The 20,193-nt window shown below is 46.2% G+C and overlaps 1 protein-coding gene across 1 annotated transcript; it reads left to right on the top strand.

Annotated features, from left to right (window-relative positions):
* Positions 1–7,983: 7,983 nt before the first annotated feature.
* Positions 7,984–18,645, top strand: LOC119373210 (uncharacterized). Its single transcript, XM_037643216.2, has 5 exons — positions 7,984–8,158; positions 12,501–12,633; positions 13,310–13,455; positions 15,738–15,867; positions 18,400–18,645. The coding sequence occupies exons 1-5, from the start codon at positions 8,125–8,127 to the stop codon at positions 18,638–18,640; spliced, it is 684 nt and encodes a 227-aa protein (XP_037499144.1). The 5' UTR covers positions 7,984–8,124; the 3' UTR covers positions 18,641–18,645.
* Positions 18,646–20,193: the final 1,548 nt, after the last annotated feature.

Here is a 20,193-nt window from a genome sequence, read left to right as displayed (position 1 = left end):
ATCAATCAATCAATCAATCAATCAATCAATCAATCAATCAATCAATCAATCAATCAGTCAGTCAATCAATCAATCGAACGAACGAACTTCTATTTCTCCGTAGAAATATTGGGGTGCAGGGAAAGGAGCTTCAAATCAAAGCTTTTTTTCTCGTTATTGCATGATGCATCTGCACTGCGTTAACATTGACGCTTTCACACTACACTCACAGAACTACGGTGCAGCTCTGCTAATAAATGATGCTTCTAATTTATGGATAACTGACCACAAGAATACTGCGGGATAAAACCATAATTAAAAGCTATGCGCAGCTTTCTGTATGTCCTATAAGCCTTTGTCGACAGGTATTGTACAATAACTAACACAATGGTCTCCCTAAAGTCTCTAATAGTGCGCGCTACTCTTCAAATAGTCGAACAGCACTTCTAACTGCTGTCGTTCGCTACTATATGCGCTCACTCAATGAGATGAAAACAAAACATTCACTCACTGGTCGCCATTGAGTGTCAGCTGCTAAAACAAAAGCCAGTGTGTCACACGTAAAGGGGGCATTCACAAAACAGATGTCGCAGCGTCTCAGACATCTGGCAACATTCACAATTAGGCCAGTCTGCATGGTGGATTAGGTGCGCGCCGCGTCGAGTGAAGCCAACAACCAGGGAAGTCCGGTGGAGCGTGCTGGCATCGCTTCGGTTGACTCTTAGTCGGGAGGCAAGGAATGATGCCGAAGTCTATATACCGCAACTGCACGCGCCGATCGTCGGGCTGAGCTCAGCAAGTTCCTGTGCAAGGTCGCTTAGGCGAAGTCAACAGAGAGATTGCAACGTCGATAGGGCTTTAGAAACAGTTCTCTCTGCTTCCGTCTCACAAGCTGGTTGCAGGCCAATACATGGTATCCAGTTGCCTATTGGAAAGGACCGTATTTGCAAGATTACAGCGGGCCCCCCGACTGTAACGCGTGGGTAATCTTGCTCTATTAGAACTTTAAAAAAACTGTCTCGACGCCGTTTTCGCTTTTGAGCCCGATTGTGACGCGCACACAAATTCTAGGAATACATAAAAGAGAGCGTTAGAATCGTGCAGTTACGGTGTAATTGAGAAAGATTTTCTTTGCTCATGATCATACACCTGAACGACGAAGAAGGGTAACACGTAATACTGGCATCTTCTCGAGCAAGAATCACTGACCTGCATTTGCTGCTCTTGGGTCAGTCGGTGTTGACAATTTGCGCGACTCGAGATGCGAGGCAAAGCGAATAGCTCCGAGGGTTGTAATAAGTTTGGCACCTGTTTACGACGACTGGCTATTCAGGATATTCAGATGCGTGATACTACGGCCTCCATTATATTATCCCTTGTGTTTGGGCGACCGTACTTTGGCCGTGGTAGATTCTGGTGATTTGGCTGCGCCGCGTTCTTATCATTCGTGGCATCAGGCAGAACGGCCTGAATGAATAAAAGTAGCTTACTCAAGGAACGTTCGTAAGAGAACATTTAAACCAATCCTGATGTGGCACACATCATTAAACAAGCGGGCGAGCCAATAGGAAAAGGAACTGACGAGAGGGAAGTTATCTGAATTAAGCCGCAGCTAAGTGAGACTCGAAGTTGGGTGCACTAAAATGCTAATGCCAGTGATGGAGAGATAAGTTCTGAGACATGTTGACGCAGTCGCTGCGCGATATTAAGGGGCATTTCTAAATTCGCATTTAACCTCTGTTCTGTTCTGTTCTGTTCTGTTTTAACTGTTTTGCTGTGGAGAGGTTGAGGTCCATATTGCCTCGGCTACTCCATATCACGAAGTTATGCAGCGAAAAAAAAAAAGAATAATACTGAACGGTACCTAAACATGAACAATCCGAAAAAAAAAATAATAGCACACTGAAACCACTTCAAATATCATACCAATACACAGTTTGCTTGCAGCAGTTCACACTGTCATAAACTGTTCACCCGCACACCTTCCTTTTCTACTATCAGTATATGCACTAGCACCTTTCATATAAATCAATCCCTGGCTGTCTATCACAGGCGCTTATCCAGTCCGGTCTCCACTAAAAAATCTGTCAGGAAGATGTTCGCCTTTTTCTGAAGATGCAACTCAGGCCATAGTCCAAGTAATTTCTTTAATGTGAGGGGCCGTCTGTCCAAACTTGCTAATTTTTTTCTTTAATTTTTCTCTTTCATTCGCGTATTTAACGCACTCCAAAAGAATATGGCGAACATTTTCTTCTGCTTGACCACAATGGCATTCCGGGGAGTTGGATCGATGTATCTTGTGCAGGAAGCTGTTTGTGTAGGCTACTTCCAATCGAAGTCTGTGGATTAAAGTCTCTAAGTGTCGTGGAAGATCTGTCGCTATGAAAACTTTTCTGTGTGGATCAACTTCATAAAGTACTGATTCCTTTGATTTAGGGCTATCAAACCACTTCTCCATCGAACAATGGTTAGCTCCTTGCGTTATAAAATGTCGAATATCCGCCCCAGACACAGGAATTGCGCAATCCCGTCCTTCGTTCAATGCTTTCTTCGCGAGGCGGTCAGCCTCTTCATTTCCCTTTATTCCAATGTGACTGGGTATCCATTGGAATACGATGTTGTGACCCTGTGCTGAGGCATATTCCACCGTTTCTGCAATACATTGTGCTATTTCACCATTTTTGTAAAGTGATCTCGCATTTCTGATTAGCTGAAGGGCAGGTTTGCTATCCGTGCATATCACCCACTTTCGTGGCTCAGAATTCTCGCAGATAAGCTTAACTGCTGCAAAGATAGCCACCAATTCTGCTGTCGTCGATGAAGATTTGTGCGATAATTTGTACATTCTCTTTTCCTGTATTTCGGGTATAAGAACCGCACAGGCTGACGCTTCTTCAGTGCATGATCCATCTGTATCTATCTTCGTTTTGTCATTATGCGTTATATGAAAATGATGAAGTACCATCTGTGCGGCTACTAGAGGCGCCATGTCTGCTTTCTTCCGTATGCCATCTATTTCATAGATAACGTTGAGAAGCGGCAGCGTCCAAGGTGGTTTTGAAGGTTTCCATCGTTTAAATCCTGGTACTACTGCTTGAAATGATGATACACTATCCTGTAATCTCGTTGCCGTCCTTTGTGTTAGTGCACCAGATAAAGGATGACTTTCATGTTGCGTGAAAATTCTAAATAGATTTCGACATGTTTCTTTAGCTCGGAGTACTGCCAAAGGTGGTTGTCGAGCCTCTGCATACACTAAAGCACTGGAAGTTGACCGTGGCAACCCCAGACATACCCTCAAGCTCCTTGCCAATAACAAGTGGAGTCTCCTTTCGGTGGAGGCTGGAAGTCCGTGTAGCAGCGGCAGTGAGTAACTTACGATGGGGCGTATCCTCGCAACATGTAGGGCTAATAACAACTCTGTAGTACCGCCCCATTTTGCCCCGCAGAGATGCCGGAGGATTCGAATGGCCTGATTCACTTTTTGTTCAAGGGACTGGACATGAGGCGACCATGTTAGTCTCCGGTCTAAAATCACTCCCAAGAATCTATGAGTTTTTACCATTTGAATAGGCTGGTTTTGCAGAATAATCTGGAAATCTCCAGGTCTTTTCTCTCTTGTACTAATTACTTGAGTAAAGTGGATATTTGGGCAGCTTTTTAGATGCCACTTAAGAAGTGTGATATCTTCTGCCTAACTCGCGCCTAATGTCATAAAAGTGTAAACTGATACGCATATGTTTCACCATGTGACCCTTCAATGTGTATATTTATATGTGTGTGGTGAATAAAAATTTCAGTTGATAGTCAGCGCTCGTGTCGTTGTTTCCTTATTCTTCTGTGTTCGTGTGTGTGCGCTGTGTTAAGATGAAGATACTAATTACTCCTTGAACCAACTTCTTCACGCAGACCAAGCGCCGAGCTTCCGTGCAGCGGCGGTCCCGGAAATATGCATGGATAGTTGTTGGTATTCTGTATGAGATGAATGGGCAGCTTGATCACCACGTCGCAGTTAAATATGCTGCATTTTAAGGTAATCCAATTGCACTACTTTGACCCAATCTTGAACATTGGAATCACATCAAGACTCCTCCGAGGGGATACTACGCTTAGATGCACTTGAACGCTGCACGAACTAACAGGCGAGTACCTGCCAGCTCCCTCAGTTTTCAGTTCTAATGCCTTTCTGCATACGCTGTTGTTGCCCGTTGCCCTTACGAATGCACATGTGGTCCGCACAGAGATGGCCGACAACGCAGAATATTACCACAGCGGCAACGAAGAAACGAAAGGACATAGTTTCTGCGCCACCCCCCCCCCCGCGCGCAGTACAGAGAATTTAGACAATCTAGTGGCAACGCGCTCGACAGGTTCGACGACCTACCTCGGTCGCAAAAAAGAATTCTACTCATTCAATAGCACTTAACGTCAGATGAGACTGTACAAGCGCGACTGAGCGTCTTGCAATCCACCCGAGTTTAAGAACGACTGCAGTGAGAATACCACTAATGTGTTCCTTTTAAAGACGATAGTCTTTCTTGGGGAACTTAAACGCAGAAATTTTGGTCTGTCTTTCTGTCTGTCTTTCTGTTTGTCGGCACGTCCCTCCATTCAACCACTCGGCCAAAGTTGAACCACTTGCCCAAGGGCCAGCCATCATGAACGGCTGACTAGGTTCATACTTGTGTACATTGTTGATCAAAAAGCAAACATTACGCATATCTGAGGCGCAACATCACTAGGTAAGCATTAGGCGGTGTGTTCCTTTAACAGAAAATACATAGATACGCAATTTTAAAGACCTTGATGGTATGCGTTTAACGTTGAGACAGTAACGCGTTTATTAAAAGATTGCCACAGCTGAAGCGATCAGCGCTCAAAGCCGAGCAAGCGCGAGCGCCAACAGCCACCGTCTTCGTCTTCTTCTTTCGCAGGCGTTCTTGTCTGCGCCGTACCATGTTACAAATCACTCCCCCGCGGAAAAGGAGCCATCCTGGCCACCTAAGGAACAGGTACAGCTGGTGGGTCATAATGCGGCTTCAGTCGATCGACGTGAACAGTCTCGCGGCCGCGACGACGGCGGCCCGTACATGATTGAACAGGCTCAATCATATAGTTAACTGGGGATGCTTGACGTAGGACGCGGTAGGGGCCTTCGTACTTAGGCAGTAGCTTTGTGGAAAGGCCAGGAGTGGAGGAGGGAACGCGAAGCCACACCAACGTTCCAGGCGAATACGACTGAGGAGGCAGGTTTTCGTCGTGAAGGTCCTTCTGGCCCTACTCGCCCTACTATGTTACAACCCTAGTTTCTTAAGGTGCGCTGAAAATGCGACTGCGCTGAAACTTGTCTTCCTCCGTGCCCTCTGCACAAGCTCATGTTGTGTTTCGGTTTCGGTTCAGTATTGCATTGTACGAATGACAGGGGGCGCCGCTCTGGCATTGCTGTTTTACCCAGGCGACGTGTAAATAAAAGAGTGTGTGGAGAGTACTCGTTGAGTGCGGACGTTTCTTCTCCTTCGGCGCATCGCGCCAAACAGCGTGTTCGGGCTGGCCGGCGTCCCCACCGGTCGCGTTGGTCACCGCCGGTCTTCGCCTGCCGCTGCGCCGGGAGTACCAGCCCGCAACACAGCACTCGTGTTTCCCGACGTATTGCCAGATGGCGTCCATATCTCACGCAGCACCTCTTCTATCGTCTTTAGACGACATTTGCAGCGAAGCACGCAGATACGCGGCCAATTTTTTTCTTCTATATATTTTTTAGTCCTGTGTCTGTGGCGTCCTACCCCTTCCTCCCTGTCTGCCTGCACCCTCTTTACAAACCCTATTTCACCACCCCAGGTCAGGCTAGGGAACAGGACGCGATTATCTGGTTGTACCTCCCTGCCTTCCTTTTTTCTTATTGAAATAAAAATAAATGAAGCAGTCTCTGTCAGCAATTCTTGGCGATGGCTGCCTTCTCTTTACTTAATTACTTAAAATTAAAAATAAAGAAAGAAAATATATAGCCAGTCTTGCGTTCAGTGAGGTCAATAGCTTTGTTTCGTACAGAAGCCACTTATTTATGGCCCACAAAATCACTCCGCTTTCTCTTTTATTTCTAAGCTTCCTCTTCTCTCTCTTCCATCGAAAGAAAAGGAAGACTGAAGAAAAAAAAACTAACACGGTCCCTTATGCAATCGCTTAAGACAAACTGAAGACGAAAGTCATCTTTTCCTTCTCAGTCGATCTATTGATCCACCTCCGCCCTTAATTTACTCGGGCGAACTTCTTTATTTGTGTACTTCTTTGTTTCTTCCTTTTTTTGTGTACCTTGAGCATCCAGTAGGTTACTGCTTAAATGTTGTGGTCGTTGACTGAACTCCTGGCTCACATCCAACAGGAAACAATGCGAACAACCGGTGACCTCCACTCTTTCTCACCTCAATCATTTTTCATCGTTACAGTCTTCTCCATTTTCTCTGTCGTCAGGGAAAATTCCTTTTCCTCCTGGAGCGACAAAAACAAGTCCGCTCACATTGACGCGATAAATGATATCAATAGTTCGCTATACAGACCTTCTGATTTTCGCTAATCTCTGCGTGTTTATATACATATATTGTGTTTGTCGCTATATTGCACTTTCCGTGAATTGTATCACGCACTGCTAAAACCCCAGTAATGGTGGTTGAAGTACCAATAAAGAAAAACAACAAACAAACAAACAAATACACATTTGCTAAGGCTTTATCCTTCAGTTGGGCTTAACTATATGCCGCCTGCCTTGATACATGATGCATGAAGACCGAACAACCAAATGAGGCACAAAAGAACGGCGTGGATGCGGCTGGTGAGTTTTGGTGCTAACTCTCTGTACTAACTCATTACCAGTAAAAAACAATAGAAAATGTTTATTCATAAGACAAACGTCGCATCCTGTACGGAATTAAAGGTTGGGCCGATTTACCGCCCGCCACAAATATTCAAAAATTGCAGACGGAAAAAGAAATACCACTATATGAAGAACAAAGGCTGGTCTTGTGCGCCTGTGTCTTGTGCGTTTCTCCTTTTGTGCGTCGTAACGTGCTGGAACTCTTCAAATTGTCATCATGTACCGAACGGCCAAGAAAATCAAACTGCTAGAATTTCGGGCGTTGTATGTGCCGAAACCAACATACGATTACGAGCCACAATGTAGACGGGGGGCCCAAGATTAATTTCCACCCTCTGCGATTCTTTAGCGCGGAGCTAAATATAAATAGACAGCTGTTTTCGCATTTCGTCTCCGTCGAAGCATTGCCGTCCTGTCCACGAATCAGACCCACGTCTTTGGGTTCGCCCGTGCGACGCCGTAGCCGCTAAGCCGCAACAATGACTATGACAGAATACCTAAAAAGCCACGTGACATTAGCCGAGCGTGGGAAGAAGTCGCGTCCGCAAGCACGCTCACATCACCTAACGACTCCGAAGCACGACACAATCCGACGACATCTAGCCGACCCGCCCTACGAGTTCATGGCCTATTCGCACAGCCAGGTACAAGACGAAAGGCGAAGAGAAAAAAACACACACGGGGTGATGCGCGTACTAACACCCTGTGTGTGTGTGTGGTTTTCTTTTGTTCTTTCGTCTAGTCGCTGGCAGCGCGAATAGGTCATGAAGTCCTACCAACTAGACCCCATAGCATCTTTCCTCGCCCTATGAAGTTGTTCTTTCTATAGTCTCTGTTCTTTATAGCGCTTCACCATCATTAACGTATACCAACAAGCCCAACTGGCAGTCATTGTAGCGGTTACAGTTTGGCGTACTTCGTAGCCGACCCGAGGAGACCTTGAGAGCGAATATGTGCGCCAACGCCGCGTAAGATGTTGCGATGCTTCCAGGCAAGGGCATTTACCGTTCCCGAGGGGGCAGGTTTCAGTGGCAATGGCTTTCACCTTCGACGCTCTCTCTCTCTCTCTCGCCGTACTTCCTCCTTCCTCTCGTAAACACCTTCTGCGCTTCTCTCCGCCCTTCAGAGACACCCGTGACAAGTAGCCCTCGCCATTGGACAGTAAAGGCCTATAAAAAGGACGAGGCCCGATGAGGATCTTTAAGTACTCCACAGCTTCACAGGTGATTTCTTAGCACCCCCGAACGGACCCAGCTCCACACCCGTTCACTGCAGCCATGTCTCGGATGGGCTATTGTCTCCTGCTTGCAGGTGCGTAAACGGTACTTTGCTCCGCTCTAGCTATTTGAGATAAAACAGGAATTTCCAACGCACTGTACGTTGTACAAGCCTGGCCGAACTTGATTGTTGACTGCACTTACAGATGTGCTCGATCTGACAGAATCGAGATTTCCTTCATGTGTTAAGGCTAACTGCTTCAGTTATCACGTTTCATCGAAGTTTCATAGGATAAGCGTTTGTACTCGAATGTTAACCTGAATTTGTCTAAGGCTGCGAGCTCCGTCTACTTTAAGTGATTTGTGCGGTGGGGCATACCGCTGTCTGGTCTTACGTTGATGCTCCAGCATATCGCGAGCAGTGTGAGAGTCGTATTAGTTATCGCCGTCCTTATTCGCTCGGTTGGTGATGTCACGAGCTAAAGTGTGCGCCAGCTCATTACCCGAGATACCCTCGTGGCCTGGGCACCAGATTATGGCATGGTCCTGTGTCAGCTTGTCGCCGAGTATTCTCGAGGCGACACTCGGTAGTCCTCCGCGTAAAAACATCCTACAAGCCTCCTGCGAATCAGACAGGACTAGCGCACATTTGGAAAGGCTTCATCATATAAACCCAAATGTATATCCGAACCAATGTCCTTGGGGTGAGTCGCGACAGAGGCTGCAGCACGTCACATGGGAATGTCAGAGCAAACCTATGGATTCACAGTCGCCTCTGATACTCACGATGCTGGGGGAGCCTTGGGAGGCCGTCCTCGCCCGAACTGACCTGAAGACCCAAAGGGGTCTCCTGGATCAAGCTGCGCGAGCAGCGGCGGCCACTGGTGTCCTGGAATGGGGAACCCACCCTTCAAATTTTCCCCTTCTTTTATTTTTATTTATTTTTTCTTCTAATTATTAAACGTTTCGTCCATCCATCCATCCTATACTCGAATGAAAGCTTTCTACCGCATCTGATAGTCAGTGGGATGAAAATTCAGAGGAAGAAAGAGCCAGCCAAATACAACAATCGGCTCTCAGAGAAATCTAAAGTTAGATGTGCCGCGACCATAGCAGCGGCACAGAGATGATATTTAGCGAATGTAAACGTGGTCCAGGCAAAACAATAATTTGCGCTGAAAACTCTTTATTTTCTTTGCCAGACCTAAAATCAACAAGAAGAAATGGTAAGTGGGGGTGTGGCACCGTGGGGCAGTAAATAATTTTATAGAATGCAGGAGGGTAGGAATATCAAACTGAATAATTTTTTACACATTAACAGTAGTTCTTGCTATATTGTACGCTGTTGTAAAGCTTTACCATATATGTGCTCTGACAGACATGTGATGCGTCGAGGGAGCCGGTAGTTTTTCGGAGTTAGGGAATGGGTACCAAAAGAAGAACTGCGCCGCCGAAAATTGGACCGAAGCAGCCATTGCACTATTGTTAAGAAATTCATAGGCATTAAATTAGATCAAATCACGCAGGACAGGAGTTTAGTTGCAGATCGCTGGAGAGCTCTTCATCCTGAAGTGGATACAAGCACAATAATAATGATAGGAATCACGATACTGACAATAACACTGGCATATAATTTCGAGCCTTTGTGTATGTGTAGTTTTTGTTTTGTTTTGTTTTGTTTTGTTTTTTTACTCTGACATATGAACTCAGTTGGTAGACTATTACGTGCAATTGAGTCACTGGCATATACAAATATAATATTTCGTACTATAAAATATACAAATTTCTCGAATGTTATTTTGTGATGTGTTGCAAGCATCTCGTACTCTCCTTTTTTTTTGTCATGAGTCCCGCTAGAGCTTTGAAAACTGCTGCTGTATTTTTCACGTTAACGTTCTCAGGCGAAAGTCACGTTCGCATGAGACATACAAAGTTTTCGACTACTAAACTCAAATATAAGTCAACACCTTGGCTAATGTTGCCTGAGACGTCCTCTATACGAACAAAACACCTACCGTCCTTTTTTTTTCCTTCTTCTCCTCTACGTCCTAAGGCTAAGAAAGCGGCTGTCATAGTAAGTCATAACAGCCACGAACGGAATGGCGCGCCTCGGGCTTTAGTTTTTGCAAGGTCGTTGTTGGTTTCGCGGACGTCTTAACGGGTCGGTGGCACGCAATATTCCGGCCGCTGCAGCTTCAACCGCTTTTCATTGCATAAGGTATGTACCTCACCAAGGAAATTACATTGGCACGCTATAGCCGACAGCGTAAATTCGATACACGCGTTTTACTGAGAGTATTCCCTGACCTTAATAAACCATAGGGAGTTACGCAATCATTCATAATGATTGAGCAAGAAAAGGTGCTCCATTAAAACGCGGTGGTTGATATAAATATGCACGCACGCAGCATATGTTATGAATTTTGTGGATGCTTTAAAACATGTGGGACAACGATGCGCTATTAAAGTCCACCTCGGTGGTACAATGGTTGCGGTGCTCGGCCGCTCACTCAAATGTCGCGGGTTCGATCCCGGCCATGGCAGTCGCAATTATATGGAGGCGAACTATGCGACGTCCATGCGCGTTAAAGGACATCTGACGGTAAAAATTTCCGGAGCCCTCCACTACGGCTTGCCTCATAATTATACATCGTGCTTTTAGCACGTAAAACCCCAGATATCGTTATTATGCTTTATGGAATACGGGTACAGGTTGGGCGAGGAGAGGGAAAGGAAAGAGCGGAGGGGGGGAAGGCGGCTCCGGCGCTCCGTTGTTGAGGCGATCTTGCCAAGAAAAACGTCACGTGTTGAGTGGTGCCGCGCGTTATGGATTGCTTCGTTCATTCCTCTCGGACGTGTGCTTATTTTCCTTTTTCCCGCCCTTTTACTTTGGCTCTAGGCAAACTCCCGCGTGTCGGCGGGGATTCATTTCAATTCTATTCCGGTGTGCTCTTCCCGGAAAGCTTAGCCTTTTTGCCTGAGTGTTCTGTGATATATATACTGTCCTTGTCTGCTCCGTTCTACACAGAGCGAGAGCGACAGAGAGAGAGAGACAAGCAGGAAGAATCAGTCAGTGGAGAGAGAGAAATAAACAGCGTCCTTCAAGGTCTTGGCGGGCTCTCTCCGGCATCTGGCATGCGTAATCGGAAGCGTGAACTCGTTCTGGTTGTGCTGAAAAAAAATGCATCTAGTGACACGGTTAGCAGACATCGCGCTGAAATATGCGGACGCACAACAAGTTGACGTGAAGGGCGTCGCCTCTCGGCCTGGGAGGCTCGCTTACGCGTTCCACTGTTCACAAGTGTTGCTCGGCCTTTAATTGAAAAAAAAAAATCTTTAACGAAACGCGATGGTGATGGTAATGGTCCCTGCGGCCCACACACATCAACAGGATTACCGAGCTATAATAACACTGATTAATATCTTTTTTTTTGTACCTGAAAGCAAGGCACGTATTACAATATTATGTCGTCTGCGCCCGCATAGACTGCTATCTTAGTGTGGGCTGTTATTGAGGCATGTATAGAAGATACATTGCAACATTATGCTAGCACAGCTTTGTACATAAAACGTGTAAGATCAAGCTTTGCGATTTTTTCTGCAATTTTTTTTACGGGATACTTGTATAGCTATTCTAGTCGGTAATGCCTTTGAGAACTTTACACATTATTGTGCAAGCCATGACGATTGGCGCGCACAGTACGTGAACTATAAAATGCACGTCGTTACGGGGATGCCCCTCACGCTGCTTTAAACGCTACTTTTACATCCACGCGAGCTAAGCTGTATTCCCGCATTTATAGCTTAAGCCCTATTCTTTGGCTGCGTACTCTCCACTCATGAGTACGTCTCTCTTTTTCATCTAAAAGTTCTATCAGCGAAATATTTATTTATTTATTTATTTATTTATTTATTTATTTATTTATTTATTTATTTATTTATTGAAAATAGCTTAGAGGAATAAAAAGCGTTGTTGAAGGGGTGTTTCTGTCTTACATTAAAATCACAAGCAAACTCGTAAGAAACCGAGTTACAGTGCAAGTTTACGTAAGAGCCAACGCAACAAAACGAATTGAAAGAACACAAACAAAAAAAGGTTCTACGGAAAGTAAAAAAAAGCGCAGCATAATCAAATAATTCTTCCGAAATAAGCACAGGAAACGCAACACATTGCACAATAAACAAAGGAAAACCTTTGATCATAACACAATTTCACGGTGCGATTGCAAGACAGATCCTATGGCGAAACGTATTCAAGTATTCATCACAGGCAATATAATCGGGAAGTTATCGTTGCACGTGCGAAAAGCGTGCGGAATTGAGGGCGTGCTAAAAGCCTTCGTTTGACCAAAAATGCGCATGAAACCGAGTGTACTGTCGGTAGTTTTGCAAACACGACGCTCGCTGAACCGATATGTTCGCCTTTTCGCACGCAGGCCTCGCAGGTCTTGCATCTGCCGGTCCCGACTGCGACGCCAAGAAGTTGGACGCATGCGCGGCCGACTTGTTCATCTTCGGATCCTCGGAGAAGATTCCCACCACTTCGACGGATCTTCAGACTTACTGCAGGTGAGTTATGAGCTGGTTTTCTAGATATACACATGTGTTTTTTTTTTTTGTTGTTTAAAAGAAAATTTCGCATTTCACACCGCAGTAACGTGTTCTTTCAGCTTTCGAAGAATAAGTTGTGCCTGTCTAGGACACGTTAGAGGGATATCTGAATCGCATAACCGATGTAGCTGCTTAGGAAACCTGCATAACGATTGTCTAGTGTATCCGTCTTAAAACATAGAGAAGCGCATTTCTAGTAACCTATAATGTTGCAGTTATCGCATGTCAAGCCTTTGTTCCCCGTGAAATCTCTTTGCATAACATTGAATGTTGCTATCGTCACTCGCTATTCTTATTGCGATGTAATCACATACACCCATTGTGCCTACGCACTCTACGGTTGAATAAATCGCGCAAGAAAAGAAGTTTGGACCCTGGGCGCCTTCATGTTATACCAACCCCAGCTAGCTCAAGGTTAAAAAAAATGGAATAGAGTCCGCGGGAGCGTAGTGCTCCAAAATCCACACATAAGCGAGATCTGCATCTGAAAAAAAAGGTTAAATAGATCACGAAGTCTGCTTTCGCAGACGAGCGATTGATGAATCGGAAATATGCCACGGCTGTCATGTTTTAGGCCCCGGCAGTTATTGTACTTCTGACACATGGGCACTTCTTTTTTTTCCTCGGCGGGCAGCAAGCAGCACAAATCGGAGGCCTGCGCCCGCGACTACTTGAAGCGCTGCACGGACAGCATCGCCCAGGGCATCGGCAGTGTCTTCCTGGACGACATCAAGGGCGAGATCGAGGCCCGGTGCGATGAGTCCACCACCTATCACGAAGGTAAGTGAGACTGCGGTAATGGTACCGCGTTTCCGTCCTCGTTGCCCCTTGCAGACCGATTTAAGAAAAAAAAAGACCCTAAACCAAACCTAAGGCAATACTTGGAGTTCCGGGAGTGGCACTCGCACCGGTTACTCTAGTGTTATCTGTGATTACCAATTATCCCTGTTATGGCAAAGCACTGGTGTGCATGGGCTCTGTGACGTCACCGGTGTAAAATGGACAAAAAAGCAACTGTCTAATAAACTTGAGAGAACGGCAGCATGGGCTAGTTGGTGATTTGTAATCGGCATATTTGCACAGCGCTACGTGAACGGGGACGTTATGAAAGCGCCTGTGTTGTGTCCTTTCATACGTCCTCGTTCACGTAGCGCTGTGCAAATATGTCGATTGTCTAATAAACACGGGGTTCTTTGGGTGCACGGGGAACGTATAGCGTAAGCGTCTGCCCATCACTAGCTGGGCTGGGACTTGCGCCTAACGGCCATGTGGTGTCTCTGTACGCTAGGAAAGCCCGGTAAGGGTCAGTCGATTTTCCCAATATTCGCTTTCTGTCTGCGCAGTACGTTGGGCTGTTCCATTCGACTGCGGGTACCTGGGGCTGGAGGTGACATGATTGAAGCCATAACTTGTCACAACCAGTTCCGGGATCCCGTGTCGAGCAAGTATACTCTTTATCTGTATAATAACTGCCGCAGAGCTCGTGGAAGATAGAAGGGCGGGATCCGGAAAACACGAAAAACAGTTCACAATTACACGGCATGCTTTTCGTGCAATTAGAAAATGTCGGCTCCTACTTTCAGCCAAAGCAAATTGGGAGACTGATGGCAGCATGCCTTCGGCTTTTTGAATGCGAAGTCTTGCGCACTCTCGGCAGCCGTTTACCAGAGCTCCGGGTTCCGAGCTAAGACCGGGCCCCCACACAGATTCGCGGGCCCTTCCGCGACATTTCTGACACCCTGGTGTCCCTCATGTAATGCACCAAGTATTTCACTACTTTCTGGGGCACGGCGAGACCGAACTGAGGGTGAGCGCCGCAATGGCAACTAGCAAAGGGAGGCCCATCCCTCTTCTGAGACACTAGGGAGTTTTCGAATAAGGGCCCCAAAGGTTTGGGGTCCCAAAGCCCTGAGAGCGTGTGCTCTTTTTGGGTCAAGCACGCGCTAAGAGCCTTCGAATAGCGTCTGTGGCGCTTTGGACACTCCCCCTATTCTGGGTCACTCTAGTCTTGGCCAAGAGCCGTCGCCTCAGTGGGTGCCGTCATGTTTTTTTGACGCAAAGCTTTTGGGGCAGGATTTGGGGCTCCCACTAAATTCGTGAAATAACGTACCCAGCGCAAAACCCAAACGCTGTTCGGCTCTCGCGCATGCGCAATAGCTCCTACGATATTTCTTCGGGGACCCTAATCGAAAACTCATTACTGTCGCGACCTCACTTGATGGAGCGGTGATTCGAGCGAAAGACTGGCGCCACGATGATGTAGCCACGCAAACTACAAAAAAAAAATTCCACGCCTAATAAATAGACAGTCGGTTTTTATCAGTTTTACACCGGCGACGTCACAGAGCCCATGTACACCAGATCTGCTTCTCCGGGTGCCGAAACGATCCCAGCAAGAAAAGAGTCCGCTGTTTGAATGAACTTACTCAATTATTTTTCAGTAGTTATCTTGACGGTTATTTGGCCCTTATTCTAAGAAAGAGTTATGCTCTGATATCATATATGTATCCAATATCTCTGTTAACTCGCACTAGAGCCATCGATTTCTTTCCAGTTTTATTTTTTAAATAACTTTTATGAATATTCGGGAAACCGGAAGTAAGTGCTCGACCGGAAGTGGTTGGAAGAGAAATGCAAGTGTCGCTTCTTGTTTGTGTCACTAATAATCAGGCCCTTCAGTATCAATACTGCGAGTTACTCGCCTGCCTTACGATGTGCATATCGCTACGCAGATTGATGATGATAGATTCTTTTATTAGGCAAATGGAGGACCGAAGGCCACTGATGAGGAGGTTGGGGGTGGGGTAGGGTTGGTAGGCACACACTAAATCACGCGCCAAGCCGTTACTAACTCCGAAGTGGGCTAATGTGATAAGCTGGTGAGGGTGTTCGAGTATGTCCTTTTGTACTGCTTCCAAATCGGGATGCATAAAAATGGCGCTGTTCCTTCGGTGAAGATGTAGGGCATGACAGCGTAAAATGAGACGCTTCATGTTGGCTATGCATGGATTTCGCTTGCGACAATCTTGTTCTGCTTCTCTCCTCGAACGCGTTTCTCGCAGACTATCTCAAGCACGCTCCGTGCCTGAACAAGGCTGGCTCTGGATTCCACAAGTGTCTTCGCAGCCTCGTTGCTGACCTCGACCTGGCTTCCAAGCTTCCCAACAAGCAGAGGATTGGCGGAGCATGCTGGTGCGTATGTATAAAGGATGCGCGTGCGTCAGCGGAAGCGACAGTTAAAACACACTAAGCTGCGCAGAAGCCTGAGCATTACCAGTTTGCTAGTTTTAAACAGTGACTGTTATGGTGCTCAGCAGCAACTGAATCGCCAGCGTCTAATCTGTTAAATTTTTGTCGAGGCTTGTTTCTTTAGTGAGATGGAGATTTGCAAAAGGCTTCGAATAACACTACGCCGGATAGCTAAGCCCGTAAGGTGTCGCGCTGCTGAGCTAGAGGGTGCGGACTCGATTCCCGGCTGCGGTAGCCTGATTTCGATCGGGGCCAAATGCAAAGAACAGTCGTGTGCTTAGATTTAGGTGCGCGTTAAAGAACCCCGGGCGGTGTAAATTAAACCGGTGCCCCTCAGTGCTGCGTGCCTCATTATCATATCGGGGTGTTGACACGTCAAACGAGCGATTGTTAAAGGCTTCAAATAGTCAGGCTTTTGTGCGATATCTCATCAAGAAATTAGCGCTACGGCATATTGAGTAACTTCCAAATCACGCGTGAGGGCACCGTGCATGTGAAAGTGTGCACCCTATCGTAAAGAAACTGCATGAATTGGCCGTTGGAGCGTGACTCTAACTGAGCGAAATTCGGGCCGGGAAACAATACCGACGCGAGCAGCCTATCGTCCGTGCTAGATGTACGATCACTACAATGAAATGGCCACCGCGCAAGCTTAAAGTTCGAGGCCTCAGTCAATACAGGTAATGCCCGTTTGCCGTGGAAACATCCAGGGACGCGAAGTAGAGCGGAGGGGGTTTGTAGTCCCGGTGTCAGAGCACGCTCTTCTCACCCTTGCTCCTTATCAACAAGAAACCAGAAATACTGCGGATTTTCAGGTTTTGGTTACGCCACTGTTCTTGAGATATGAAACGCACGATTAGGGAGACTGCGCCTTCTTGAAAAACATTATTGCGAATGACCACTGAGAGTGCGAAGGGCGCATCTCCCAAACTTCCCGGGTTTCGCGTTTTTTTTTGTAGTTTTTTTGAGACAGTGTCTCATTCGAATCTTGCACACACATTATGTAAAGGGTCTTGATGGTTCCCGATCGATAATACGGGAACATGCCGAACGCAATGTATTCGAACGACGCGTCGCACCAACTTAGTTTTTTTTTTTGCCGACAGTTCCTTCTCGCGGATAATAATATTATTTAATATCAAAGCCATAAAAAAACAGACTACATACATGTCTTGAAGTACCGTATTTGCTTCAACACTTCCAGCAAAAATTACTACCGACTAACTTTGTTCGCGTTGGCAAAACGACGGTTCATGTTGGCCGTTCTAATTGATAACAGCAACGTCGCCTCATTCGATTTCAATCAAATTAGAGAGTTGATTTACAATTTCTCTTGAAGATTTGATTTCAATCCAATTAGTGGGTCAAATACTGATGTCTTTTGTTGAACTAGTATGGACCTCTGAATTCTGCGAGCTTTCGTTACCGTCGAACTTCAGCTTTCAGGAATTTTAACCTTGCCGCTGCCTTCCCCTACAACCTATCCGTCATTAAATATTCTCTGTCACCGTAGTGATAGCTACCTATCTTCCAGGGGTCTCAAACTCAACTCAGTTAGGGGGCCGCAGTCACGAATTTAGTCCCGCAAGGGCCGGGATAGTGACGAAAGTGAAAGCGAGGGGGGTGGGGTGGCTTGCAAAAGATGTCTGCTAACGTTGCCATTTGAAAGGCGGTCTTTCGCATAGTGGATAGGATCAATTTTGATGGGTATTAGGCGTCAGCATTCAAACATATCGATACCGATCACCAGAATGACTGCAATCTGAACTCTGGAATATGGATTCTGAAATATAGTTTTTCGTTCATGGTTATGTATTGACACGTGGTGACCGCATGGGATGATTCTCGAGAGAAATGCTTGAGACCAGCCATGTCTGTAGTTCCACGAACATACTTATTAAAGAAAAAAAAACACTCACACGGCCCCTTATGCCCTCACTTAAGACGAATGGAAGGCGAAAGCCATGTTCTTTTTCTTGTCAGTCGATGTACTACTGTTCCTGCCCCGCCATCCTCAGAAAGCTTTCTGCACCTAATGTGGTTTTGCATTGCCTCGAGGATCGGAGGCATTCACCTGGTTTTTCAATGCATCCGTGTCGGCCCACCATTGACCAAGCTACGATAAACTATGTTGACGTCATATTGACGTCACAAATTTTGACAATCTTTGACGCCATGATGGCGTCATATGGCGACGTCATTGCGTGATGATGATCTTTTGCATAGCTCGTGCTGACGCCGCCAGTAGATGCCGACGCGGAAAGACGGTCAATTTTCGCGTTTGATGACGCATACAAGGCTTTCGCCTCAATAAAAAATAATATGTCATATGAAGACAGATGTACGGGCCGAGCAGCTAGCGCAAGGTACGCATGTTTGAGACGCGTGCTCTATTCCTTCGCCAAAATGATGTGGAATGTCCATCTGCTTTACATTTCTAAGCAAAGTGTTTCTCTCTCTCTCCATTTCCTGCAGCAAGTTCAACGTGTTCGAGCAGTGCGTGAGCAAGGCCGTCCAGGGCCAGTGCGACTCGGACGTGATCGAGTTCGCCCAAGGAATCGTCGACAAGTACGCCGGCGAGCTGCTCGGAACAGTGTGCACCGCCTACCGGTCGGGCGCCAAGTGCAAGAGCATCGACTTCGGCTCGGCGCCAGGCGACAAGAGCCTCCGCTCCGTCCTCACGCCCCTCATCCAGGTCTCCGCCGCCCTCGGCTAAGATCAGTGGCATTGATGCAAGAAAAAATAATGAACTTGTGTACAAATTGCGATTATTAGCGAGTGACGTGACGCGATGCTCGGAACGCGTGGTACGGAAACTGGCGATCAGCGTTTCATTCGCTGACCATTAGAACAAAACAGGATACACGTACGATGACGTTCCGCCCGACGAACATGAGGCAACGTGGAGGCTCGATATTTCGAGAATAGTAGAGATTTTAGTTGCACAGTCGGCATTGCTTACCAAACTTCAAACTTGAAGTGAGCTTGATGTGTTCTACGTGAAGACATCTTATAGCTGGAAAAGCACTGTAGTTAAAACAGACTTAAGGGAATTAGGCTGTACGGGCTTAGCTAACTATTACCTAGAATGGTTAAGACTTTAGTTGTATGGACGGTGTTGCTGCTCGAGTTTGACATGAGCTTAGCTCGGTCAATCTGAAGCCGCGTTATAGCTGGAAAAGCATTGTAGTGAGAACAGCCTGAAGGCCATTAAGGTACACAGCCTCGGCTAGTTAGTATCAAGGGCCAATAGCCTTCCTTTATATAAGTATTGCGTTGTTAAGTGCTATTTAGGCCGTGCTCTTCACTCAATACGTTTGCAAAACATTACATGTAAGTGCCGTGGTCAGTACTAGTTAACTACTGGATGTATACATAAACCTAAGCACAATAGCAACTCAGCTGTCCGCGATCCAACGTGAGTTTTGCGCGAGTTACACTGCTTAGCTACAATAGAAAGCCATTCGCTATAATTGCTGGTTATAATGCAACGTCTGTCCTGCATTTGCTTCTTTGTTCCACCAGTGCGTATTCCGTGCCAAGCGTTCCGAGTTTTGCAGTTTAATGTGCAATACACGTGTGTGTTGCTTCCCCAATGTGTGACGCGTGAGTGCGACCGCAAGCAGGAACGTGACTGTGCAAGCCCACGTACACCTACCCTTGCGAACTGTGATCTTTGTACAGAAAAATATATATTCCTATGTGTGATTTTACTGTCTTGTCTCCCATTGTAATTTTCTCTTTGACTCTCCGGGCTGCTGCTCGTCGCTTTATGAGCCGCAAATTTTCATTCAGCCATGAATGCCTAATCTGAGTCAATCGTCTAAGGTATCATCATTTGTGGATACCTCCGCAATAATAACCAAATAACTGTGCATAGATGATAAGAGAGGGACAGTTCCTTAATGGATTCTTGCTTGGCCTGCTGGTTCAGATGAACATCATTCAAACAAGTTATTCGCACATTTTACGTAACAGATGCACAATGTACACAACACGCAAAAAAACTCAACATAAATGACATTCATTTTGTCGTGTCACCTTGCCGCCACTTATTAGGACAGCCAAACGTTAGTTCAAGGTTTTCATTGAACGAAACTATGTCCAGCGAAAGAGGGTAACACACAACACACTGAGGGTTGCGTGTTTTCCTCTTTTTACTCTCACTACGTCGTTGAACGACATCAGCGAGCAACGCGACAAATCATTAAAATCTCATCTTTACGGAACATGTCGTCTACATACAAATCACTAACTGTACACGCAGCA

Source organism: Rhipicephalus sanguineus, chromosome 11, assembly GCF_013339695.2.
Source record: "Rhipicephalus sanguineus isolate Rsan-2018 chromosome 11, BIME_Rsan_1.4, whole genome shotgun sequence".
Classification (NCBI taxonomy): Eukaryota; Metazoa; Arthropoda; class Arachnida; order Ixodida; family Ixodidae; genus Rhipicephalus; species Rhipicephalus sanguineus.
The sequence above is the reverse complement of the archived record's forward strand: the minus strand, read 5'-3'. Positions and strand labels throughout refer to the sequence as shown.